Source organism: Crocodylus porosus, unplaced genomic scaffold (genome assembly GCF_001723895.1).
Source record: "Crocodylus porosus isolate Cpor-Errol unplaced genomic scaffold, CroPor_comp1, whole genome shotgun sequence".
Lineage (NCBI taxonomy): Eukaryota > Metazoa > Chordata > Crocodylia > Crocodylidae > Crocodylus > Crocodylus porosus.
This window is the reverse complement of record NW_017728886.1, coordinates 5,699,174-5,725,408: the sequence shown is the minus strand read 5'-3', so window position 1 is coordinate 5,725,408 and position 26,235 is coordinate 5,699,174. Positions and strand designations below refer to the sequence as shown.

The 26,235-nt window shown below is 48.0% G+C and overlaps 1 protein-coding gene across 1 annotated transcript in view; it reads left to right on the top strand.

The window, feature by feature from the left end:
- The first annotated feature begins 182 nt into the window (after positions 1-182).
- The window catches only part of MYL3 (myosin light chain 3), a 39,796-nt gene continuing 13,743 nt past the window's right edge, over positions 183-26,235 (top strand). The window contains exons 1-2 of the mRNA XM_019529682.1: positions 183-436; positions 22,914-22,941. Of these exons, the coding sequence (XP_019385227.1) occupies positions 314-436; positions 22,914-22,941 (151 nt within the window). The 5' untranslated portion in view covers positions 183-313. The remainder of the gene's footprint in view (positions 437-22,913; positions 22,942-26,235) is intronic.

Here is a 26,235-nt window from a genome sequence, read left to right as displayed (position 1 = left end):
TGACCCAGGGCCAGCCTGAACCCTGAACACCCCAAACTCCCTTTCCATTTAAGTGCTAATTCATAACAATGCCATATCCAACTGCTCTAAAATAGCAGGGTACATGTCTTGCCCTTTTATAGCAGTGCCCCTATTGTAAGCTGTGGCATGTGATAGGGTGGGTGAGTGACACAATGTGTGACATTAAGGGACCGGCCAAGGATAAAGACCTCTGCCGGAGGAGTGACTTGTGCTCTGCTTTATCCTACAGCAGCCGCCTCCTTTCTGTCTCTCTCCCTCTTTCTCTCTCTCTCTCTCTCTTTCTTAAGTCAACATGCCCCCCAAGAAGCCCGAACCTAAGAAGCCTGAACCCAAGAAAGAGGAGCCCAAGCCAGCACCTAAACCAGCAGAGCCGGAGCCCCCCAAGGAACCTGAATTTAACCCAGCTAATGTCAAAGTACGTATTTTTTTAGCCTATGAATGGAGGGAGCAGCCAGGGCTGCTTGTAGGGGGGGGTTGTTGCTTTCTGAGCCTTGAAAGCTTAGGGCCTGGAGAGAGGTGCCATGTCCCCTGCAGTGGGACGTCCATGAGCAGCAAAGGAGGTCACCGTCATACCACCTCCAAGATGCCTGGGCAGTGTGACTCTCAGGGCTGTTGCAAGGAGAACAGGTGAAAAGTCAGCTCCTGTGGGCAAGGGGTGATTTCAATCCTCTTCGGTCGGCTCCAAAAGAGGTAAAATCCACCCCTCCATCTTTCTGTGCTCTGTGCTGCAGGGTTTGTTTCACATGCCAAATATTTGGATTCCCTAAAGCAAATAAGTTAGTGCACCTGGGCTTTTCCTCCCGCAGAGCAGCATCAGCGAATGGCATAGAAACCCTGCATGCTAGGCAGGTAGTGAAAAACCCAGAGAAAAGTCCTAGCTTGTCAAGCAAGCTGCTGCCGAAAAGGACTGCTGCAAAGGCTCACGAGTATCCTGAGCCACATTTTGCTGCACCTTTCTTAGAGCATCCCCTCTGTTAGAGAGCTGATGTTGTGCAGCCTTTCAGCCCTTGCTTCAGTCACATCTGTATGCATCAATGCACGTACCCGTGTGCGCGAGAGTGTGCGCGCCTGTGTGTGTCTGGCCAGAGCCATCATAGTCATTCCTGAAAAGAGTTAATGATGGGAAATGGGGGTCACATCCTCAGCAGGCATAAATCAGCATGTGCCCATGGAGCGGTTTGCACCAGCTGCAAGTTTGACCTATGCACTGATGTGACCTGCTGTGTGAAAAGCATCCTGGGGACCTTCTGCATTTAGGGTGCTTGCATTTAGGACAAACAGAAAGTTTTGATAGGATGGATCATTCCAGGAGCGTGGAGGAGAAAACCCACATTTCATCTCTTGCACACAGATTACCAGATCTTTAGTTGGTGTTAAATCAGGCTGCTTGCCTTGACTTCAGCTTAGCTGTGGTTATTTATATCAGGATCTGTCCCAGGGCAAGAACAGGAGAGAGAGAGCATCTGCTCAGATGTAGAGCTGGGTTACTGGGGCTGAAAAATTAACATGGTAAATAAAGGGTTGAAGGGAAGAAGCAACTTCTATGCTTTCCTATTCTGGGCTATGTCCTTCTGCACCGAATTTCGGGATCCCCCAGTGCGCCTTTAGCCAAGCTTTCTCCTTTAATGTTCATGGTCCATGCCGTGCCACTGACAGGATGCTGTGAGGTAGTGTCGGGTGTATTTGCCTTTTGCAAAGGAGTTCCTTTTAAGTCAGGAAATAAGGAATTCTCTGCAGAAAATCATAAAACACAAGGCAGACCCTCAGCTGGTATAAATCAGTGCAACCCCATCAGCCGTTACACCAAACTGCGGATCAAGTCCATCACTGTACCGCTATTCCCATGTGCAACTTGAGCGGGGAGGTGGATACCCGTGCTTGTCTGGAGTCAAGCAGATGGTAGGGTAGGCCAGCTCCTAAGTGGGTGTCAGTGCTGTAGATCCACTGAAGGCCATGGGGCAGCATCGCTCAGCTTGGGTTTACACCCATTCCCCATCTATAAAAAGCAGAAGAGCAGTGCTCAACCCCCAGTGAAAGATGGAATGAGTCTAAATTCAGTAGAGTATGAAAGGTGCAACGATACTGCGGTACCGGGGGCAGATAGGCTTGGCAAAGAGGTGGATTACCATCAGCATGAGACCTTCCCCCCAAAAAACCCATTTTTCAAGTTCAACGACATTATATAAATCTCAAAGGCATCATCACTCAGTAATTTTTTTTGTCATGGGCACATCTCATTATTTAAGCCATTCTTCATATTTTTACTTTCTTTTCCCTGCACCAGAATGTCCAAATACGAGCCTTTTCCGTTTATGAAAAGACTTGGTTTTTTTGGCTGAAACACATGGCCTGGATTTAATAAATCCTTCCCCAGTGGTGTGATCTATTGGTCGGAGGAATGGTGTTTGCGGGGAGGTGACTGGAACTCGTTACATGGTGAATTCAAACCAAGATGAAACCCAGTATGAATAAGTGCACTTCTGTGCTCACAGCTGAACGGGTTCTCAGAGGACAACGAGATGGGACCTGATGTTCTCCCCAAAACTGTTCTAGAGCTGGTTTGGACTTTATCAACTAAACGTTCATGGAAAATGGCCAATTGATCAGATTTTTCCCCCCAGAAATAAATGGTTGGTTTAGGCAATTTTTAAATTTCCTGTTTCATAAAACTTGCTCTGTTGGTGATTTGGGACTAGTCTTGGGTTAATGTAAAGCAGCCTCTTCCACTGATCAATCCCCAAGCTTCATGAGAAAAATGAAAGAAAATTTTAAACGATCAAAATAGACCATTTCGGTGTTTTTTTTTAAATGAAAAGCTTTTGGTTTTCAGTTCACAAGTCTTCCTCATTTTCAAATACAAGGTAATGTGTGGCAAAACGTGGGAGGAAAAAAATACACAAAAGCAAAACACACACAAAAAAGCTTTCTAAGATTATGAAAATGAAACATTTTGTCAGCTTGATCCATTCCCTTCCCATCCCCCCCAGCCAAAATTTTGGTTCCTAGGGTTTTTTGGGGTGGTTTTTTTTGTTGAGAGTCTGACTTTTTTGGGTGCATGTACATGTGCACTTCAATGTGTATTCATCTATATAAATGTGCATTAAAGCATCACTGAAAAAACATGCTATTTATTGAATGCACATTGAAATAGGCTAATGCGCATTAAGCATCATTTAAAAACCACAGTCTTCAGTTAATGCGCATTAAGACAGGCTAATGCATATTTTCTTAGTTCCTCACAATGGAGGAACTAGATTTAATGCGCATTACCTAACGCACGTTAATGTGTGTGCAGACTTGCCCATTGTTTCAATTTGGGAAAGGAAACGCTTTCCCCAAGCTGAACGATTCTCCTGGGGATGGAAAACCGATGGCGTTTTCCCACTCTAGTTTTTAACTTGGTTGGTAAGTTCCCTTCCAGCCCCTAACAACTACGAAACTCTGAAGGATGGACTCAGTGCTTGAATTCAAGGAGACTTTTCCCTTTGACTTTAACAGGATGAGGATCGGGTCCTCCATTCCAATACTCGTTATGCTGGTAGAAAATTGGAGTGATTTGGAGTATCTCTGTTTTGGGAAAGTGCATTAGTCTTCTGGCATGTCAAAAAACAGGATTTGGTCTAATATTTGGGAATCGGTAAAGGACAGCGGACCTGACAAACAGCCCAGAGAAGTCAAAGAGAAGGATTCTGGCTGACTCCCATGGGCGCATTTTACCCCGAATAAATACCTGCTGCTTCTAAAAGAGGTTATACAGGGAAACTAATTGAGATTATATAGGGTGCAGCCTGAGGCAGGATTTCCCCCCTTGACGGGCACGTACCAAGAGCCCAAGAGGTTGTGATGAGTTTGAAGGCAACTATGTGCAGGGAGCTGGGCAGGCTGTGGTGAGAGTTATACATTCAGTGTTGCCGGGAGTCTGCCCATCACAGCAGTATTCACCCACAAACACATCTCAGAGAGAGGACAAGTATGATTTATTTGCCCGGAGCTCCTGCAGTCCTGGCCTTTGAAAGCCCACTTCCATACTGGGATTTCTTCCCTTGCATGGCGTCCTCTGAATATCAGTGAATTGCTATGTGCAGGGGGGGTTGTCTTCCTTTTGGGTAGACAACTCATGGACGGCAGCAGCCTTGGGAGATACTGCCATGAGGGACAATGAGGAGGAGATCACTGCCAGCACTAAACAATAAATAAAAATGTTTGGGGACTTTATTCAGTTCAGAGGCAGGAGAGTGGTTAGAGACCTCCGGTGCTCAGAGGTGCCTGAGTGAGCTTTTGTGTGAGCAAGATGTAGGGAAGGGACACAGGATTTGGGTGTGTTTGGATGTTGCAAATTGAACCAAAAGCCTTTTGGGGTCGCAGAGCAGCAAAGCACATAAGTGCATGCCTAAGTGAGTTTGCAAATGCCTCACAGAAGACATCAGCAACCAAGATTGCCCTGGTAAGCCTCGGTCTCCAGCTTGAGACATGCATTTCGGATAGGATGTGGGAGGGTTTCAGCATAAGAGGGGGCTCTGTGATTAGAAAGGCGAGTGTGAGAATGGAAAGACATGTGTGATCATGTGTGTGAGTGGGTGGAGGGGGGATCTGAAGCAGAGAAAGAGTGGTTTGCTAGATGAGAGATGTTGCACAGAAAAGGAAGAAAGTGTATGCGTGTGGCGGGGTGAGAGCACCGGTGCATGAGTGGGAGAGAAAGGTTTTGAGTATGTGCATGAATGAAAAGAGAGAGGGGTGTGAGTGTGAGAAAAACAGGTGCGTGTGACTGAGTGTGTGAGTGACTGAGAACATATGTGTGTGCAAGAGAGAGACCTGGGCTTTGCATGTGAGAGGTTTTGAGCGAGTGCCTGCATGAAAGAGAGAACATGTGCGTGTGCACACGCGTGAGAGCTTTTGTACGTACGCATGTGGCTGCATGGCGTGATGAGTTGTAATTATGCATGTGTAAAGGCGAATGCTTGTGCATGTGTGAGAGCTTTTTTCATATGTCTATGACAATGAGGTTTTATTTGGGAGGAACCGAGAGAAATTTTAAGTATGCATTTGAGGCAGAGAGACGGCACGGGGGGGTACGTGGTGTGCGCCAGTGACAGGTGACAAGTGACAGATGACAGGTGTTGAGGGACTTGGAAAAGCGTGACGTGACAGCGATCGCATAAGAAGAAAAAGCGAGGGGCTTTTCCTGCCAGAAAAAGTCACCCATTGAAAGGAAGGTTAGGATGCCTCGGTACTAATGTGTTATTAAGTTAAAAAATGCTCCAGATTGGTGTAAACTGTTCCGCCGTGATGTCACGGTAGGAAAATGAAATCCTGTGTGTAAGAAAATGAACCTTCTTGGTTCCCTTTAGTGTCATCGCAAGGGCCAGACTGGCCATGGGTAGAGGCGGGGAGCATGCAGATGGTTGCTGGTTTAGAAGGGTTTCTTTCCAAGCATCATGTATCTACTATGGATTCAGGACTCGTGGTAGAGGTGATCTCTTTTATTAGACCAACTAGATTTTTGCAAAAAAATAAAATAAAAACAAAATAAAAATCTTTAATTGAAAGCTTTTGGGCAATTAAAGGATTTATTTATTTATTTATTTATTGCAAAAACCTAGTTGGTTTAATAAAAGAAATCACCTCTACCACAAGTCCTGATTCCTTTTGCCTCTGGGGACCAATAAGGCTACACCCTGGATACCTGACATGTGTATATACTATAATGCTCAGGCACCGACATGCCAACCCTTGGCAAGGTGGTGAACTTATTGTGCCTGGGCCCAGGGCAGGACGAAGGCTTCACCCAACTTTGGGATGCTTGAAAGCATCATCTTCATTGTGATTCTGTCCAGGTTTTGCTGCAGGCTAAGGCACGTTTTCTTAGTACCTCACAATGGAGGTACTAGGTTTAATGCACATTAACTAAAGTGTATTAATGCACATGTAAACATGCCCAATGTTTCAATTTGGGAAAGGAAACGCTTTCCCAAAGCTGAACAATTCTTCTGGGGATGGAAAACCGATGGTGTTTTCCCACTTTAGTTTCCAGCTGGATGAAGGACGGACTCAGTGTTTGAAATCAAGAAGGAGGCTTTTCCCCTTGATTTTAACATGATCAGGACTGGGTCCTCTGTTCTGATCCTCGTTATGCTGATATAAATTTGGAGTACCTCTATTTTGGGAAAGTGTGTTACTCTTCTGGCATGTCCGAAAACAGGATTTGGTCTGATATTTAGGAATCAGTAAAGGATTTAGGAATTGGCAAAGGGTATAGGACCCGACAGATGTTCCAAATAAGTCAAAAGGAAGGAGTCTGACTGATTTCCATGGGCACATTTTACCCTGAATAAATGTATTCTGTTCCTAAATGAGGTTATACAGGGAAACTAACTGAGATTATATAGGGTGCATCCTGAAGCAGGATTTCCATACCCAAGGTGTGGATGCCATCTGGCTTCAGGCTTCTAGCTCTGGTCATTCTCCCTCTCTCTGCATCCTTTTGCTTTCTCTTCTCTGTTTTTCCTTTCTCCTGGGCAATATAATTTTACTCACCATCACCTTTATTATTATGGACATGCTGCTTAGTAGAGTTCAGTTTGCAGAGAAATTTCTCTTACCACCCCCCATGCTCTTGAAATCAAGTGTTTCTGGACCAGTCCCCTTTCCATGCTGGTTTCTATCTGTCGGTAATTTCTCTATGAGAGGCCAGAAAATGTGGGCAGGGAGCTTTGAGGGTCTTACAGGCCACAAGACACCCCGCCCAGATCCAGCCCACCCACATTTTGACAGGTTAGTTTAATGCAGGCTAGGTCTAGGGGTGGGCATTAAACTTGCTAGCAGGGCTTTAACCTCAATATCAGGACTTCCTAGACCTCTGGAAACCATAGGGGGAGAGGGGAAGAGAGTCTGGATGTGTCTTGATTAAATACTTGGCCCTTTAGCATCCACCCTGCCACTGAGACAGACCAGACACTGGGCTGGATGACCTAAGGAGGCATGTCTACTCTTCAGTGCTCTGACCCACCCTGATTCCTTCCAGGAAGGTGGAAACCCCCCCCCAAATTTGAACATACAGTTGAAATAATAAACCCTTTGCAGCTAACTCACCAAAGCCCAGAAGCATGAGAGTTAAGATGAGCATCTTAACTTAAGAGCTGCAAGTGTTACTTGAGGGAGAAGGCTGGTCTAGAGATAAGTACAGTCCCTGCAAGCCCCCTGCCCTCTTCCTTTTCAGCTGGTGGGGAAGTAACCTCCGAAGATATGCAATGCACCCCACATCACTTAAAAACAAACAGTCTGCTCATTGCTCCGTGCTTTGCCTTGTGATACCTTTTGTGCAAGGCGGATGTGCAGACTGCATATAGCATCACCCCTCTGGCCTCCTCACACACGGCAGTGAAGAATTCAGCTCAGGATGGTGCTGCTCATGCCCCTCTGAGAAATGAGCCCATATCACACCTCCTGCAGATGATCTTTCTCAAGCACAAGGAAAGGTGGGGTCCTGGTCTGATTCTTTAGCCTATCTGCAGCTACACCCCAGACCCAGGTCTTTGCAAGCAATGGAGGTAAAGAATCCCCTGTCGACGTCTGTCCCACCCCACCGCCCATCTCTTAGCTTCTATAAATGGAGGCCTCTTTCCCCTTTATGTAAGGAAAGGCAGGAAAGTGTGATGTTACACACAGCTCGCTCACACAAGGGGAGGCAGGAGTCCCCGACCTGTCAGCACAATCTCTGTTTCCTCTCCGCAGCCTCCCCCTGCCGAGAAGGGCTGTTGTCTTCGGTTACCACCGGCCTTTTTCTCGCTTGGCATGCAGGAGCCCGAAGCTGCGAGCGGGCCAGCCTGGCATCTGCAGTATGGCCCATGTCATGCTTATCATACCCCGTTAGCGATTTATGACGGTGCTTCTGGACAGAGCCCAGCTGCAAACATAATCGAAATGCCGAGCCTTCGGAGCATGGAGCTAAAGGCAGCTTTGCTCTTTTGCTCTCCCCGTTTATTTAGCACAGCACGTGTCGCCTCGGAGGGACAGAACATCCCCTGCCAAGCCTGGCAGCAATGGGCAGGCTTTTAATAGAGGAGAAAGCACCTTTCCCCCTACAATGGCTCAGGAGGACTTTAATCTGACCACTACCTACCTTTATAGGAATTAGCCATTGCCCAAAAGGGCAAGGGGTGTTCATCTCTAGGAAACCATGCTCAACCTCATCTTGCTTTTTGGGAGGACTCACGAGGAAGGGATAGAGCAGGGTGTCCTTCCTTTGAGAGGGAGCTAAATGCCAGAGCAACTCCCCCCCAAAAACCCAATCCACTGAAATGTAAAGGTCTTTACAAACAGGACTTGTTTTAAAGGAGGGGAAGAGGGGAAAAAGGGACTAGAGAAGCAGATATCTATCTATCTATCTATCTATCTGCTTGTCTGGTCATGGGACCAGAAATCCTGGTTCTGTAACAAACTCACTGCATGACAATCACTTATTCTGTCTGTGTCTCACTTCTTGCTCCATAAAATGGGGGCATGAGAATAACAGTTTGTCTCTTAGACTGAACTCAGAGCTGGTTCCTTGCTACATATATGGCCAATATCCAGCACGATAGCAGCTTTCACTGGAGCCACTTGTACAAGCTTCTCACTATCAGAGCTGGGTGAACATGCTCATCTAAAACTTGTGTTGCTGTTGCAACCTGGCTGAAGTTTGGTATCCATCTATCAGCCTTTTCTATACAAGCTTTTTTCTCTATATACCTATCTACTGCTACAACCCCACTCTTTGTTATCTATCTATCTATCTATCTATCTATCTATCTACCTGTCATCATCATCATCATCATACACCCTATGTATTTATCTATCAGTAAACTCCCCCTCTATCTATCTATCCATCCACCCGTCATCAACACAAATGCCTTCTACATTTCTATTACTGCACACCCCCTCTATCTACCTACCTACCTACCTACCACCATGCACCTGCTGTAACTTCCTATTTGTCATTATTATACACTGCTTCTATTTGTCTATCACTGTATACCCTGTCTGTATGTCTATTTATCAACTTGCACCCCATTTCTTTGTCTTTGTATCAATGTATAACCTCTCTCTATCTTCCTACCACCATGGACCTGCTCCTATCTATCTATCTATCTATCTATCTATCTATCTATCTATCGATAGATGGGTTGGACTTTGGGGGTTGGACTAGATGACCTCCTGAGGTCCCTTCCAACCCTAATTTTCTATGATTTTCTATGATTCTTCCTATATCCATAGGTTCATAGATGCAGGGTTGGAAGGGACCTCAATAAACCATCAAGTCCGACCCCCTGCTTGGGCAGGAAAGAGTGCTGGGGTCCGATGACCCCAGCCAGATGCCTATCCAGATATTTCAGTTCATCACTTTCATATTTCTTGGACCATCATGGCTACACCACCACTCCAAATTATTATATCTCTGTTTCACTGTCTTTCATCCTATAGGTATCCCAATATCAATTTTTATTTTTCTGCCCATACTTCTATGACCCTCCTTGTTTTAGCTTCTGGCTTGCATTGCATTGTTTCTGGCTTCAATTGCAGCATGTAATGTAGCCCAGAAGCTAGAAAGTGTTACCTCCTTTCAGAGTTTCACCTGTTTTGGGGTCTTTTTACACTGTGCACTGGTCAGGGTATTGACAAAGAGACCAAGCGCCTGTACATTTCCCCTTGGGTTGAGATGATGAGATTGTCACTTGGTATTTTCACGGCAAGTTCTTAGTGAGAGCAGCTTTCTAGCTTTCAAGGCTTGTAGCAGCCAGAACTCAGTCTATGGCAGCTGCCTGGGCACACTGCTCATGCATTTCATGCCTTCTTCATGCCTGCAGAAGAGAACCTGGAAAGGAGGATTGCAACTTGCTAGTATGCAGATAGAGCCTAATCCACCTCTCACTGAAGTCAATGAGAACTATTTCTCACCTCTATCCATTTGGGGCTTGGGAAATAGGAGAGAAAGCTCTCTCGACCTTCATAAGAGTCTTTGAACTATGAGGTTTAGCTAACGTTGCCCCTGTTAACACAGCCTGCATGCGTGCTACTGATAACAGTATATACACTAAGGCTAGTTCTTCAGCTGGTCTTACATCAGACCTCACAAGCAACCTTGTGCTGGAGCTCGCCTGGCCGCCCTATCGTTCTTTCTAGCCAGGCCCCGTGTTGTCAGCTTCTTTACAAACGGAGTCGCAATGTGCGTCCAAACGAGCCACGTGTTATTGAAAGCCCCCACCAAAGAGGGAGCAGCTCTGCCATGCGCTCAGCTCATACAGCCGTTAAACCTCAGCGGATATGGTTTCCATCACCACTTGTGTAACGTGCAATAACGATTGTGCTTAAAAGGAAGGCGTGCAGAAAGCTTGGTTCGAAGCGTGAAAACCTTTCCCGAGCAGAGCTGTAGAAATGGAGCGTTTATTTCTTCCAGAAACCAGGAGGCAAAATGAGGCAGGGGAGGGAAAAAATTAAAATTAGACCGTAAAGGGGAGAGCTGGGTGGGGAAAAAAATCCTTAAGGGAAGCAAGAACTCAGGGGTTGAGTCCTCTCACCTCTGCTTGTGCGTCACTTACACCTGGGCCCGAGAGGTCAGAACCGCTGCATTTCACACCCATTAAGCACTCATGCAAGAAGGGGCAGGATGTCACGGACCAAGAGCAGGAAAACTCTCAGGGACTGCACAGGAGAGAGACTGGGGTGCGACTGGGAGAGCCGTAACCTGGTGCTTAGCCATATGTACGTAACATAGCCGTACCATAGGCTTCTGCTACAGGAGGAAGTACAGGAGGGCAATGAAAATGTTTTGGGGGCTGGCGCACATGGTTTTGCGAGGCAAGGCTGAGGGAACTGCGCTGATGTAGCCTGCAGAAGGGAAGACCGAGAGGGATTGAATAGCAGCCTTCACCTCCCTGCAGGGGGGCTGCAAAGAGGATGGAGCTGGGCTGTGCTCAGTGGGGGCAGATGGCAGGACAAGGAGCAATGGGCTCAAGCTGCAGCAAGGAAAGTTGAGGTTGGATATTAGAAAAAAACTTCTCACTAGGAGGGTGGTGAAGCACTGGAGCAGGTTACCCAGAGGTGGTGGACTCTCCATCCTTGGAGCTGTTTAAAACCTGGCTAGACAGAGCCCTGGCTGGGATGATGTAGTTGGGGCTGGTCCTGCTGTGAGCAGGGGGTTGGACTAGATGTGACCTCCTGAGGTCTCTTCAACCCTCATTGTTTGTGATTATAAGTATCCTATACCAGGCCTATTTCTGGAACTTTTTACTTCCCATAGCAGCTGGGCGCATTAACGAGCAAGCTGCCCTCCCTCCCTGCTCCATGCTGGCTGCTGTCTGTGCATTATAAATAAAAGGGCATCTTGTGCCTTTGTACTGCCCTTGTATAGCTGGGTCCAGAACTTAGCACGTGGCAAGACACAGCCCCTGATGTGCAGAGTCTAGAGAGACCAGACAAGGAAGTGATTAGACATGCCTGAGGTTACGTTGCAGGGCTGTGGCAGAGCCACGGGCGCTCTCTAATCTCCTGAATCCCGACCTAGTGCTTCCGCCACAGGCTCACACTTCTAATCTTCTGCAGAACTGGCTTCCCCTGCAATAGAGAAACACCATGACCACACAGCACCCAGAGTTTCCAAACTAGCTCGGCGATGATTAAAAAGCAGGGCCACCTGTGAACAGATTGCTTGTCCTTTCATTCATAAGCCCGGTTGGGAGCTGAAAGGGTTGGAAAGCATTTAGGGAAAGGAAACAGAATCAGCATCACCAGAGGGACGATGCAAACTTTACTCCCTATGATATCCTTTTTTTTTTTTCCCCACATTTTTCTCTCCTGTTTCATTTAATTTAAGCCATCGGTCTCTCCTCCCTCTGCTCGGCCTGGCACTTTAAACAGTCAGAAGCAGATGGGGAGGTGGGGGAATCAACTAAACTTAAATGGAAATCTCTAAGCTATGCCAAGGGCATGCATGCACCTCACAGCCAGGCTCCCTCTGTGAGACAGACACGTCCCAGGATTGCTTGCTGGATGCTCATGGGCAGAAAGCTGGCTGCTCTCACCACTAATAGTGCCCAGGGGATCTCCAGTGCACTCATACCTATCTGCAGTCTCACTTCCCTGAGGGCCAGGCCTTTGGCTGGTGTAGGCTAGCATCACCTGGAGTCACGATCACGATCATGCTTAAGAGAGCTATGGCCATTTGGGGACTGGGCCGCTTTGATTCAATAGGGTTGATGATTCACAGCTGACAGTTTGCTTGTTCCCTTCAGAGAAGCCGGGCCAACTAAGTCCAGAGAGAAACCGGTCCATTTGTTTCTATTGTGCCACAGGGGTTTCCACCATCTAGAAACCTAGCCCCTTGATTTCAGCGGAGATGAGCTGATTTACACCAGACGAGGAGCTGGCACATTATTTTCAAAGAAGCTGTGCTGGCAGGTGACATCTGAGACTGTAGTCCTTATTTCAGCAATCCCTTAGTTTTCATTTATCTTTTCAGGGGAAAGGTGAACTGCTCCATATCTATATCTATATCTGTCTCTATATCTATATCTATATCTATATCCAAACTCATATGGCTGTACATCTATGTATGTATTTAGGGTGTATATATGTGTGTGTGGGTGTGCATATACACACATGTGCATACACACTCATGCACAATACACCGATAAGACATAGCAGAATCATAGACTCATAGACAATGAGGGTTGAAGGGAGCTCAGGAGGTCACATGTAGTCCAAACCCCTGCTCCAAGCAGGACCAGCCCCCACTACATCATCCCAGCCAACTGGCTCTTAAACACCTCCAAGGATGGAGACTGCACCGCCCCTCTGGGTGACCTGTTCCAGTGCTTCACCACCCTCCTAGTGAGAAAGTTTTTCCTAATATCCAGCCTCAACTTCCCTTGCTGCAGCTTGAGCCCATTGCTCTGTGTCCCGCCATCTGCCCCCACTGAGACCAGCCCAGCTCCATCCTCTCTGCAGCCCCCCAGCAGGGAGGTGGAGGCTGCTATTCAATCCCCCCTCGGTCTTCTCTTCCCCAGACTAAATCAGCCCATTTCCCTCAGCCGCTCCTCCCCAGTCCTGTCCCCTAGTACTCCTCTGATAGTCATAAAGGATGGCTGAACTGGCTGGGTCATAGGTGGAAAAGGTGTGTCAAAGTCAGGGCACCACAAACTGGAGACATGAACCACACCATGTAACACAATGCAGTGCAAGCATCAGGAATCCTGGGCATTAGGGATGAAGTCTCCCAGAGCCATCGTCACCATGAGGTCATGATGCGAGCTACAGTCCCAAAAGCCCGGGTTTGTGACAGAACAACACTGACCCCATCATATTACAATGCAAATGAGTTTGCAGCCCGGGATGGCAAAACAGCCAGGCTTGCAACTGAATCCCATTATATATTTAATGCATCTCTTTGCCTTTCAGTTTACATGATCAAAAATCCCATTGCTGACAAGCCCCAGCTGTCTGATCAGAAATATCACTCTGCCTCCTGTGTACCTGCATGCCTGCCTGCAAAACACTGCAGTGGCATAGCCTCTTCCAAAAAATCATAGTGATAAAGCATTGGCAAGATTAAGAGCCCTGGTTTTGTGCCACTGTTGGCAGAGCTAGCAGACGTGCCGCTCTCAAAGGAATCATGCTGTAATTCGCCCGTGTTTTTTTAACGGGCCAAACTGATCTCCTTAGCCAACCCGTAAGCATCAATTAATCTGCCCCCGGGGTTCAGTTTGGCTCTTAGCCAGAAGTTATTCATTGCAAGCTGAAAAAGATTATGTCCTGATCCTCTTTTATAGCTGCAGCTGTTCTGAATGTACACAACCAAACTCAGTTAAGCAATGTAACACTTCGGCTAAACACAGACACTTGTCACTATTGCTTGACATTTTGAAGATCACTTATTTTTTTTCCCCATCTTTACGCTGCTGGGTCTCACAAGCGACGCTTCCATCAGAGAGCTGCGTGGGTTTCATTTGATTTGACATGTCAGAGAGATCAGCCATTTCCACCCCTCACTTGAAACTACCTTTGGTTTTGGCTTGGTGGGTGAGATGAGAAATCAGAGAAATATTCCATCTGGGTTGAACTGAAACAGAAATTTGGGGGTTTTGGGTTTTTTTTCCAGAGAAACAGCAACAGAAAAATCATGTTGTGTCACCCCAAAGCACTTGTTTATATTAAACTTTTTTTTTTCTTTTTTAGTTTGGTTTCAGAGTCATTTAACTCCTTTTTCATCTACCTCTCCTTCCCTTTCTTACAACCCGGCTTTTAATTTAGGACCGTTTGGCCAGTGCAAAATGCCGTTTTGCGAGGTGATGTCGAAAATTGCCCTTCTGCCTTCCTGAGACTTCACTTTGAAAATGCCGCGATGGAAATTTTGACCTTTTTTTTTTTTTAAATTCTTCCCCATTCTTTCAGCTCAGAGTAGTCACTGAATTGGAGCACATGCCCCCTCTCCCCCCAAAAGTCTGCTTTCCAGCTAATTTAGCAAAACACTTCCAATCTGTAGCCCAATAGCCAAGTATTGAGGACACTGTCCAAAGACGGGGAGACCCAGGGTCTAGGTCCCCCTCACCTAGAGTGGTTCAAACCTATGTTTCGTCGTTGTAATTGCTCAGCAGAGGGCTTATATCAGAAGATCAAGACCTAGATAGCGCCCTGGGTCCCTTTCAGCTCTCCTCCAAAAGCCAGCTCAATGGGAAGCCAGGAGGGAGAGAGAGATGGGGCTAGGAGGAGGCAGCTAAGTCAGAGGAAGCATGGCTCAAAGAGCCGGATGCTGCCCATAAGACTGATGGCTCTAGGGTTTGGCCCTTGCCTTGGCTCCTCTCCGCGGTGGGCAGAAACTCTCATTTCTGTTCCCCAGTGAGTAGAAAAGCAAAGTGCTGCAGGCCAGTTGCAAGAGGAGGGCTGGAGGTTGCCCGGGGTCTTGCATTTATTTGGCAAGCACAAGACATGTGTTCAAGCCACCCTTTGGGAGAAAGTTTGCTAGATTATAGGTGTGCTGCTCCTTGACTTATAATGGCAATTCTCTTCCAGTCTCCCCTTTCTGGCAGTATGTGTATAAAGTGATTCTATTCTAAAACTAAATCGAAAATCTCCATAGGCACCAAATATTGCGGCCAGGAGGCTACATATGTACCACTGGGTAAGTTGAGGGAATTTTGCCCTTCCTTTGTACTATGGTATAGCGTGAAGGTCTACCTCTCTGTGATTATCTTGGGGGGATGATGGGGTTGAAGGACCTCATGAAGCCATCCCCCAGGCCAAATGGGTTTTCAAAGGCAGGGCCTGCAAGAGATCGCAAGCTGCTGTCAACAGAAGAGCCACAGGCACGAACAGATATGAGCACACTTTGCAAGCGACAGGAAGGCTTTATGATGGGTTTGCGGCTCGGGCTGTCCAGCACAGTAGCAGGGACGCTGGGTATTAATAGCTTTAGAAAAAAAGCTTAGTGGAAAAAATCTTGCCAGCTCCCAAGGTCACCTCAACACGTTGAGGCAGACCTTGATGTGTTTCTGGGCCTCTTTCCATACTCAGCATTTCTGCTTCCTAACTTGGTCTGCCGTGAGAAAGCATCTTCTACCTTCCAAACAGGCCCCTGCCCTGGCCGGTTCAGACCCTTGTTATTCATTTAAGAGGGGATGTTATGGAAGAAAAGAGCATTGTTACCATTTTCGGGATGCCTTCCTCACATTGTCTGAATACTTTTCTCCTGATATCCTTCTGGATAGTGCTTTAGCCTTAGCACGGTTTTATGAATAGGATTTATTTCCTAGGAGTTGCATGCTTGCTTCAGACAGGATGCATCAAAAAAAAGTCTTGCCAGCATTGAGACATATCATGTGTGTGTGCATAGGAATAACTTCATGGGCTTGTGGAGAGTATTGAAGACAGACTGCGTAAACCTGCATATTGGATGGGATCATAGACTCATAGAAAACGAGGGTTGAAGGGACCTCAGGAGGTCACATCTAGTGCAACCCCCTGCTCCAAGCAGAACCAGCCCCAACTACATCATCCCAGCCAGGGCTTTGTCTACTTGGGTTTTGAAAACCTCCAAGGACGGCATTTCCCAGTGCGTGAGAGCACAATAACCCGTGCAACTATACACTGGATGCTCCTGTGCCTCTGTTTTGCCACCTATAACATGGACATAATTATACGTCTCCTTTCCAAAGGACTTTGAAATCCATGAATGAAAAGTGCTGTGGAAGCAGTGGGTTCTTATTATCAACTTGACCCGCCCTGAGGGTTAGATGGTTAAAAGACCCGACATCCAATCCACACTACTGCTGTTGCTTCAGATATTTAGAGGCAGAAACTCAACCTGGATGCCAGAGCATCCTGGAAAATGAGGTTGGACAGGACCTCAGCAGGTCACATCTAGTCCAACCCCCTGCTCCAAGCAGGGCCAGCCCCAGCGGCCTCATGCAGGGAAGCCCAGGGCCCTGAATTTTGTGGCGGGCCGTGCCCCTCCCTAGACACACCTACAGCTTCTGGTAGCCACCAGGCCGGACGGGACGGCCCTGAGGGTCAGATCCAGCTTGTGGGCCTGGTGTGGGTGCTCTAAGTGTGGGGCTTAGCTCTGAGAAGCAGAGCCACTTCTCCTGCATGCAGCATCATGTGAACGTGGCTATATCGCTTCTGAGCTGCGGTTGCCTCCTGTTTCGGGACCAGTGTAGCTGCGCTCACACAGTGCCAGCTACCATGGGGCCGCACCTCGCAGAAGATGAACTAGGGATGCAGCACCTGTAAGGATCGAACCATTTTGAAACGTCGCTGCTTGGGAACCGCTTCACAGCGGTGTAAAGTCCCATGGCTTTCTCTGTACCTTCCAGTGGATAAGTACATGCTTGCACCAGTAGTGGCCTTAGGGGAGGGCAAACCGGGTGACCGCCCCACGTTTTAGGGGCTCCAGAATTTTGCAACAATTTTTTGGGCGGTGACATTATTTAAAACGTTTTTTTTTCAATTTATGAATAAGTTTCATGGCTGGGGCAAAGATAAATTGAAATTGAAAATGTCTGACTTGCTTCTAGGGCATCAAAATGAAGCCTCTAAGGGTCCCCATGTGACTCTTTTGCTGGGGCCCCAGCAACCCCAAGGCCACCACTGCTTGCACCCAGGTTTTTGGGTTCTCAAGGGCTGGGGGCATGATGATAGGGGATGAGGACATAGCTGGTCTTTAGAAAGATAGCTTGGACTAGGGAGCCCAGGGATAAAAAGTTGCCAACAAAAGGGAAAAAAAGCAGGCAGAGAGTTATGGTTGCCTACTGGAGTAGCCAGTTGCAGCCCTGGTAGGGGGTGAGCAGCAATGCAGTGTGGGATATCTGGAGGACCAATTAGAGTCGTGTTACACAACACTTGCTCTCTGCTGCGACCATTTCAAACCAGTTCAAATTAGGACTTGATTGTCCAGGTGCGCTTTTGGAAAGCAATTTTTTTATCAGCGGAATAGGCTGCTTCAGGTTTACACTGCATTTAAAACCGGCAAAGTGCTATGTGTGTCTCCGTCCCTGGAGGCTGCGCGGCTAGCAGCCACATCGGAAGGTCACAGGAGCTGTCTGCAGACTTGAGCCCAACATTTTAACCTTGGCAGGAAAGTTCCCATGTCAGGGATTCATTGAGGACATTGTACTACTACCCCTAAAAGTCTCCCGGACGATTTGGGGGTGAAGCAGGGCAGCGCTAGGTGTGGGTTATACAAGTTGGCTTGGGATCACAGGGACATACATGGTAGAGGAACGCCACACTGTGGTGCCCTCAAATACTTATTGCATTGAGTGAAGTAGCTGACAGCCAGCTGAGATGCTGCTAAATATCCTGCCGTCGCGGCTCCCGATGGCAGCGTAAATAGAGCCAAAACAACCAGCTTTTCAAAAGCACTCCATCCCCTGTAATCACAGGTGCCTGGGCAATACTTAACACCTCCAGACTAGTGCCTGAAGTTGGGGACTGCATATTACTTACCTTTTTTTTTAAGCACTGGTTCCAGGGCCAACAAACCTGGGGTGTCTCTCCCTCCCCATCTCCCTATCTCCATGCCCGGTCGTGAAAAGCAGACCTCTGGGAACACTTAGATCTCGAGAACGGCACATTGCTTTTGAAAACCATACTGAATCTAAATATAGTTCAGAGGCCTGTTTTGTTTCCCATCCATTTTCAGTGGTAACTTGTGGCTGGGTAACTGATGACTCGCTGCTCCCAATAACTCTGCGGTGGTTTTTTTCCCAGAGAGGGGAGAAAATAGCATGAGATACCACCCACATATTCATGCTGGTTTCCAAGAGGAAGCCATGCCGAGGTGGCAGCACTGGCAACCTCGTTAGTATTTGTTACCAAGCCTTCTCGGGTTGCTATGACATTCGTCCATCAAAATCCTCCAGCTCCCGACACTGTGAAGCTCTCCAAACACCGTGGCGAGAGGAGCCGCACGCAGTCACTCTGCACCAACCTCCTCCTCTCCTCTGATTTCCATCTGCACAGCTTTGCATTCACCAGTCTGCATGAGGGAGTCATGGGCATGGCCAACCAGAAGTAGACCAGAAGTCTACCTAGCCAAATATCCCATTTCCAATACTTCAGAGGATGGGTCAAGAAACCTTGCAGCAGGAAGTCCTGAGATAACCTGGCCTCAAGGAAAATCTCTCCAGCCCCTCATCTGTGATATCGTTTATAGCAGGAATGATCTACCTCTGGTGCAGCTACGTGGGAAGGACACAGAAGACCAGCTTTCTATCAAACACAGTGCTTTTCAGTGGAGCGAGCATGGTACTAGCACCAAGAGACCCAAATCCCATTCCCAGGTCATGTGCTGGGTGACTATAGACACTGCATGCTCCTGTGCCTCTGTCTTGTCACCTGTAACATGGGCATAAATATACTTCTCCTTTCCAAAGCACTTTGAAATCCATGAATGAAAAGTGCTTTGGAAGCAATGGGTATTCTTATTATTAACTTGACCTGTCCTGAGGGTTAGGTGGTTAAAAGACCCTAAATCCAATCTATACCACTGCTGTTATTTGGGATATTTAGAGGCAGAAACCAGACCTGGATGTCATAGAGTCCTAGAAAATGGGGGTTGAAGGGACCTCGGGAGGTCACATCTAATGCAACCCCCTGCTCCAAGCAGGGCCAGCCCCAACTACATCACCCCAGCCACGGCTTTATCTGCCCGGGTCTTAAACATCTCCAAGGATGGAGAGTCCACCACCTCTGTGGGTAACCTATTCTGGTGTTTTACTGCCCCCCTAGTGAGAAAATCCTTCCTAATATCCAACCTCAACTTCCCTTGCTGCAACTTGAGCCCATTGCTCCTTGTTCTGCCATCTGCCCCCACTGAGACCAGCCCAGCTCCAGCCTCCTTGGAGCGACCCTTCATGTAGTTGAAGGCTGTTATTAGCCCAGTTCCCTCAGCCTTTCCTCATAAGTCATGTGCCCCAGCCCCCTAACCATTTTAGTTGCCCTCCACTGGACTCCCTTCTGTGTTGTGGATCCAAGAGAAGATTAATTCACACCATATTTATCCGGCCAATGTAATGTTGGCATGGATAGTGTTAGAGGCATGGGAGATTACAGGTAATCTGGTGGAACCCATAGCATGCATACTTCCTCCCTGGATCCATGCAGGGAGGCTAAGGACGGATTACCGTTTCACTGGACACATCCATGTGGCACTTACCCAGCCCTGTAATTGCTGTTTTTGGCACTTGTGGACACTTATGATCCCTAGCATTCACCTAGCTACCAAGTACATGCCGTAGGCTTTGCTCTTGGAGGACGTGGCTACCCATTTGTTTACCCGGAGGCAAACCTAAGTCACAAAAATGCAGCTGGGCAAAAATCAATGCTAAGCAGAGGCGGGTATATGTTAACCCAATAGTCAACTGATTAGGGGCAGCCACTCGGGCAGCAGGGGATACAAGTTCTCAGTCCCCTTGGCCAGAGAGGTTTAAATCTGCATCTCTTCTTAGCCCCAACTTCTAAATACCAGGCCACAGGTTAGACACTCATTAACCTTCTCTTGAAGCCAGGCCCCTGGGCAGCCAGAAGAAGAAGGTATATGTAGCCAGGGGCAAAAGGACAAGCTAGGTGGAGAAGTTGCTGTCTTGATCATTTCAGGATCTATGCTTCAGTACATTTGTACAGAGCCATGCACCTTCCTGGCTAAGGGTGGAGGCTACAGCATGTGCACAAGAGCTTGGACATCCATGGGCCAGGTTCTTTGGGTAGATCTTTTATTAAACCAACTGAGTAGTTGGACAAAAAGTGGACATAGGATGGCAAACCATAAGTAAGTGCCCAAGGTGGTGTTTATGCATCTGGGTAAATGCCATTTAAGCCCATAAGAGGAAATAGGAGTCTGCCCTAGGTGACTTAGTCAAGGTCGAAGAGGAGGTCAGTAGTAAGGATCAGAGCATCTAGTTCCTGGCAAGCCCCTTTACAATGCAGCCAACCTTCCTGTAATGGAAAATGGATCCCTGCTGTGGTCCAGTACATGTCCCACCCTCCCGATAATTTGTTTCGGCTCTTCAGATCACTCCTACCCTGGGCTCCTGTTATTTTGAGACTTGAATCTAGGTGGCTTTGAGTTTCAGATAAAAACTCCAACATGAGAAGCATTTGACTCCTCATCTGGACCCCATCAGACCAGCGTCTCTTTGATTTCACAGTAAAGCCACATGAATTTGAGATGCACGACCTTTGCCAATTGGTGCAGGTTTTTTGACTTAATCTGCTGTGAACCTACCAGTGAGCCACGTTTTAAAATGGGGACTTGAACATGAAAGCAGGAGAGCAAAGAGTGGTTGTTGGGCCTCAAGAGGAAAGTTTGGCCTAGAATATGCAAGTGTGCACGTGTGTGTACTGCAGTGTATGTCGTGTGCCATGGGTTTGCATGCACTTAGTTATGATCATGTGAATATGTATAATATGCGCAACATGTGTGAGGGTTGTGCATTTGGGTGTGGGTGTATACTGCAATGCATGAATGCTGGTGTGTATGCTGTGCATCAGTGTGCAAGTGTCTGCTGGGAGGTGTACATAGTGTGTGGTTGTGGGATGAGATGGGGAGGCAAGGCACTGGAGCAGGCAGAGGAAGAGGGCAGTTCACTCAGCTCCAGCATGGTGACCTACCAGCAACATAAGCCACACAAAACCAGCACCCATGTGGTGCTGCCCATCAGGAACAGGGGCATGTGGTCTGGTTGATAAATGGCATGGCCTTGAGAAGCACAGGTCTTGTGAGGCCAACCTGCACCAAAGCAATATATCATCCTGCACAATCCCAGTGTGGAATAAATTGCACCTTCGGCCCTCACCCATCTAGACATCATACATCTTCCTGCTGGCCAGAGCAGGGGGACAGCCACTGGCCTATGGTTCATTTTACATGGCTTCCAACTACATCCATCTGTCTGACCAGTCTCCGTGGGGACTCAGCTTCAAGCTTGCTGGAAAGCCAGCTAAAATGTCAGACTACAAGTGACTATGATTTCCAAATCTCCCTGGTATAGACAAGCACTTCAAGAATGACCCCGTCTGTAGAGGTGCCCACGTGGCTGGCAATGGCATGCACTGAGACTTCATAGAAACCCAAACTGCGGGAATGGGTTGATACCTCACTGAGGGCAAAGTGAACTGCATTTATCTATGTAAAGGAGAAGCTGAATATTAAAGAGTTGAACATGATAAGATATCAACCATTACAATCATGAGATTATAAGGAAAATCTAATGAGGTTCAACAAAGGCAAGTGCAAAATCCTGCACTTAGTATGGAAGAGTCTCATGCATTGCTGCAAGTTTGGGACCAACTGGCTAAGCAGCAACTCTGCAGAAAGGGACCTGGGGTGACAGTGGACAAGAAGATGGAGATGAGCCAGCAGTGTGCCCTTGTTGCCAAGAAGGCTACCGGCATCCTGGGCTTTATTAGTAGGAGTGTTGTCAGCAGACTGAGGGAAGTGATTCTTCCCCTCTAGACAGGATGTGGACACATTGGAGAGAGTCCAGCGGAGGGCAATGGAAATGGTTCAGGGGGTGGGGGACAGGACTGGTGAGGAGAGGCTGAGGGACCTGGGCTGATTTAGTCTAGAAAAGAGAAGACGGAGGTAGGGTTTAATGCCATCCTTCACCTCCCTGCAGGGGGGCTGCAAAGAGGATGGAGCTGGGCTGGTCTCAGTGGGGGCAGATGACAGGACAAGGAGCAATGGGCTCAAGCTGCAGCAAGGGAAGTTGAGGTTGGTTATTAGGAAAAACGTTCTCACTAGGAGGGTAGTAATGCACCGGGACGGGGTACCTAGAGAGATGGTGGACTCTCCATCTTTGGAGGTTTTAGGGCCCAGCTTGAGAAGCCATGGCTGGGATGATGCAGTTGGGCTGGTCCAGCTGTGAGCAGGGGGTTGGACTGGATGTGACCTCCCAAGCTCCCTTCCATAATTCTATGATTTAAATCAGCAAAGGCCCATCCACTTCTATGGATTCAAGTCAGTTTGCACCCTTTGAAGCCCTGGCCAACTGAGACTTTAGTCACTCTCTTCTGACTCCAACCTGAGCCTGGCCACATCCCCAGGACCTTAGAAATGCCCAGCCCTTGTATCATGTTTCCCTGTTGTCCTAGAGGCTTATGCTGCAGGGACCCATCCAGGCATGCTAGTAAGATCTGGATTCAATATTTAACAAGTCTTTTTCATCAGTAATTCCTATGGTATTATGGTCCGCAGGGATGATCCTGCTTTGAGCAGGGGTTTGGACTAGCTGTGGCCTCCTGAGGTCCCTTCCCACGCTCGTTGTTTATTATTGCATTATTCTTCTGCAGAGACGTCAAGAACCAAGGGGCTTCAGCGGAGCAGCTAATCTCTGATCTTTTATTTTCTTACTCTTTTTCAGCTTGAATTCACACCTGAACAGATTGAAGGTGAGTAGGTTTGCATCACTTAATCCACAGTAAATTCTCTCCCTGCCATGTGTGGGGCAGAACAAAAATGAGATTATCACTCCTTGACACGAGGGCGGTTTAGCTAACTGCTTTGCTATTTGCCTATATTAGAAGTAGTAGCTGCCGTATGATCAAACCTAGAAGTCCTGTATGAGATCAGTGCTGCATTGTGCTACATAAAGACATAGCAAGAGGCTTTCAGCATAGGCACACTGTCCTTTTCCTCCTGAGTAATTTACTCCAGATCCTACTTGGCAGGACATTTATTCTGTAGTCAGGAGAGGACACAGGTGCAACTCTCTCAGTCTGGCAGTCCGCTGTAGTCTGCGCCATCCTTGGAGGAGTTTAAGACCCATCTAGACAAACCTTTGCCTGGGATGATATAGTTGGGGCTGGTCCTGCTTGGACTAGATGTGACTTCCCGAGGTCCCTTCCAACCTTCATTTTCTGTGATTTTGTGATTATATTGCACTCAGGACAATATGCATTCCCCTGCTCTTCTGTGTGTAAGAATAACCCCATGCAACAAATATGCTCTTTCTCTGGAAAAGACAGCCCTTCTCCCCCTTGGAAAAAAATTCCTTGGGTTCAATTTGAATCGAATCTGTTCTACATGATGACTCTCCAGGGCTCAAGGAAGCATATATATTTTGGGGGTCAAAAGCAAACATCCATTCCAGTTTCCTAATCACCAGCCCCAACCAAAAAAGCGACATACCAGCCCCGCGTGTGGGCAGCTGTGAAGGCCACATGCCACAGCTGACCTATTTTGTGAGATGTAAGTTGGACGTATGATGGGTTCTTCTGCTGGGTCTTAAAAGCTGGAATGATACAAGCTTCTCAGGGGTAGTAGCCACAAGACAGGTCATTATAAGTAGATGAAAGTCCTTTGGGGATCCTGGTTGACTACAGGGGCACGGTGGGGCCACTCACTGCCACTGCCAGGGGTTTTTCCCAACCTGGTTTTGCTAGATGAATGCTGTAGGCTTGGAAGAAGCAGGTTCTGTGGCCCGTTCTGCCACTGAGTAGTTTGACAACCTTTGGAAAGTCACTCCACCTTGCCACCTCAGCTTTAGTCTCCTGTCTAACACTAACAGATCTGCATGGTCAAACTGGACGCATGTTTTTGGGGGCAGACCCAGATTCTCGGTCTTGAGGTCTTATGTGTACCCATCCTGATGCTGAACCAAAGCTGGCCCTTTGATGTCCCTTAGCATGTTTCCCAACCCGTAAGGAGGACAACAAGACCTCTGAAACATAGGCTCTGTCCTCTAAATGATGGGTCACAGAGCTCACAGGACCCATCCTGAGCTGTAAGCCATCTTCTTTGTACCCAGGGGCACAAAAGGGCGGCACAACAGCCAGATCTCCGCAGCTGGAGCTGGGGTTGAACTGGCTCCCGTGCCCTCTCCCTTTGCTCAGTGGTCCTTACCATAAGACATTTGGAAGGTAAAGCTGATGCTATAAAATGGCCAGAGGATGTTGCTGAAACAAGCTGACCGGCAGCCTGGTTTCCTTGGGTTTGCAGAAAGGGAGATGCATGGAGAGGAGGATGGTGTAGGGAGATGGAGGGGAGGGCTTGTCGAATGGCCTCATAGGAGTTACTGCTGTTCATCCTGCTGCTGCGAGGACAGGGGAGTGGAGAAGAAAAAAAGGGGCATATAGAAAACCCTTGGGGGGGTGCAATCTGGGGAAGGCCTGTCCCCAAACCTCCTGCTAATAGCCGAGTCAGCTGAACAGATAGAGGAAACCTCAGCAAAGGCTGGCGTGTGTGTGAGGTCTCAGGGAGCAGTGCCCTGCGTGTTTGTGCAGATGCAAGCAAAGAAAAGCCACAGCAAAGGCAGGCTGGAGGGGCCACTTTCACAGCTGTGAAAGAAGGGCTGTGGTCTGCAGGCCAATTAACAGTAAAAGGAGTGATAATAACCAGCCAGGCTGGGCAGACATCATCCCTGGCAACAGCGTGCAGGGGAAAGCGTCCAGAAACTCAGCTCCTGAGGGCATCTGCCTGGGCCACACGTCTCTCAAGAACCAAGTGTGCCAGCGGAGGGATCAGACCGCAGTTTCTGACTCAGTTTCTGATGTGGCCAGGCTCAGGCCAGGCTCCACTGTCCACCTGTCTGGACTTTAGGACGTCAAGTCACTCCCTGTTTCATTATGAGCTCAGGAGGAGGTGATAACCCGGGCAGCAGCAGCTTGCAGAGGGTAGGAGACATTAGGGCCAGCACGTGGCTGCTGCTATACCTGTCACCATCCCAATCAGTGCAGCCCTCCCAGCGGATGACCTTGGGGGCTGGGGAATGAATGGGACTACTCGCTTTGCTCCTCCTGCATCCCTGACACGGCCTCTCTACAGCCCTGTGAGAAGGTCCAGCATTCTCTGCCAGCTGCAGGATGACAGCCTCCAGCTTGGAGAGCAACAGAAGCAAGCAAGACATGGATGTAGATACTTCCCTGGCAATCAGCAATGCTGGAGAAACCTTTCTTCTCTTCACACCTCAGCTTCCTCCCCTGCAAAATGATGGGCACAAACTCCTGCCTTGTTGCAAAGGTTAATGGCTCCTTGGAAAAGTACATCATAGGGTTATACCTAGGCTCTGGGGCTGTGGCAGTAATGGTTGCTAGCCACGGTTCCCAGATGTGTCCACCTGCTTTGGGCCATGACAAAGTATGCAAGTGCAGGTGCTCAGGCAGTTCTGGCTTATGGTGGCTGACTGTCTGCACAAACTACCCTTAGCCCTGTGCCCTGTTTCAGATCTGATTCACTGATCCTCTCTTGGTTGTTTCTGCTTGTCCCCACTGGGGGTCTGGATGTGACTGCAGAGAGCATCTCCTCCAGCGGTCAGCAGGACCATCAGCACCGTAGCACGGACCTGTGCCTTTAAAACAGGAGTCACCTCTTGAGCTGGAAGAAGCATCAGGCTGTTCCCCTCAATGTGGACCAGCCACTAACACATTTTAAAATCATGTTGCAGGATTGTATCGTCCTATGTCAGGTGGCTTCCACGGCTGGGACATCCTCCTGCTTCTACTGAACAGTGCCCCCCTTTAGCTTGTGATTTTGGTGGAGAGGGAGCTGAGTTCAGCCCTATGTAGCCATGGTCTGTTAGTCACAGGTCACTGGACACCCCATAAAACATCCCCTCTTGATCCTAAGAAGAGGTGGATCAAAGTCATGGAAGAGGCAAGTCCAGGAGAGGACCATGCTTGTGGGATCTCTCTGCTAATGAAGTACTGGTGCAATATAAAGTCAATGAGCCTGATTCTTGTCTATGC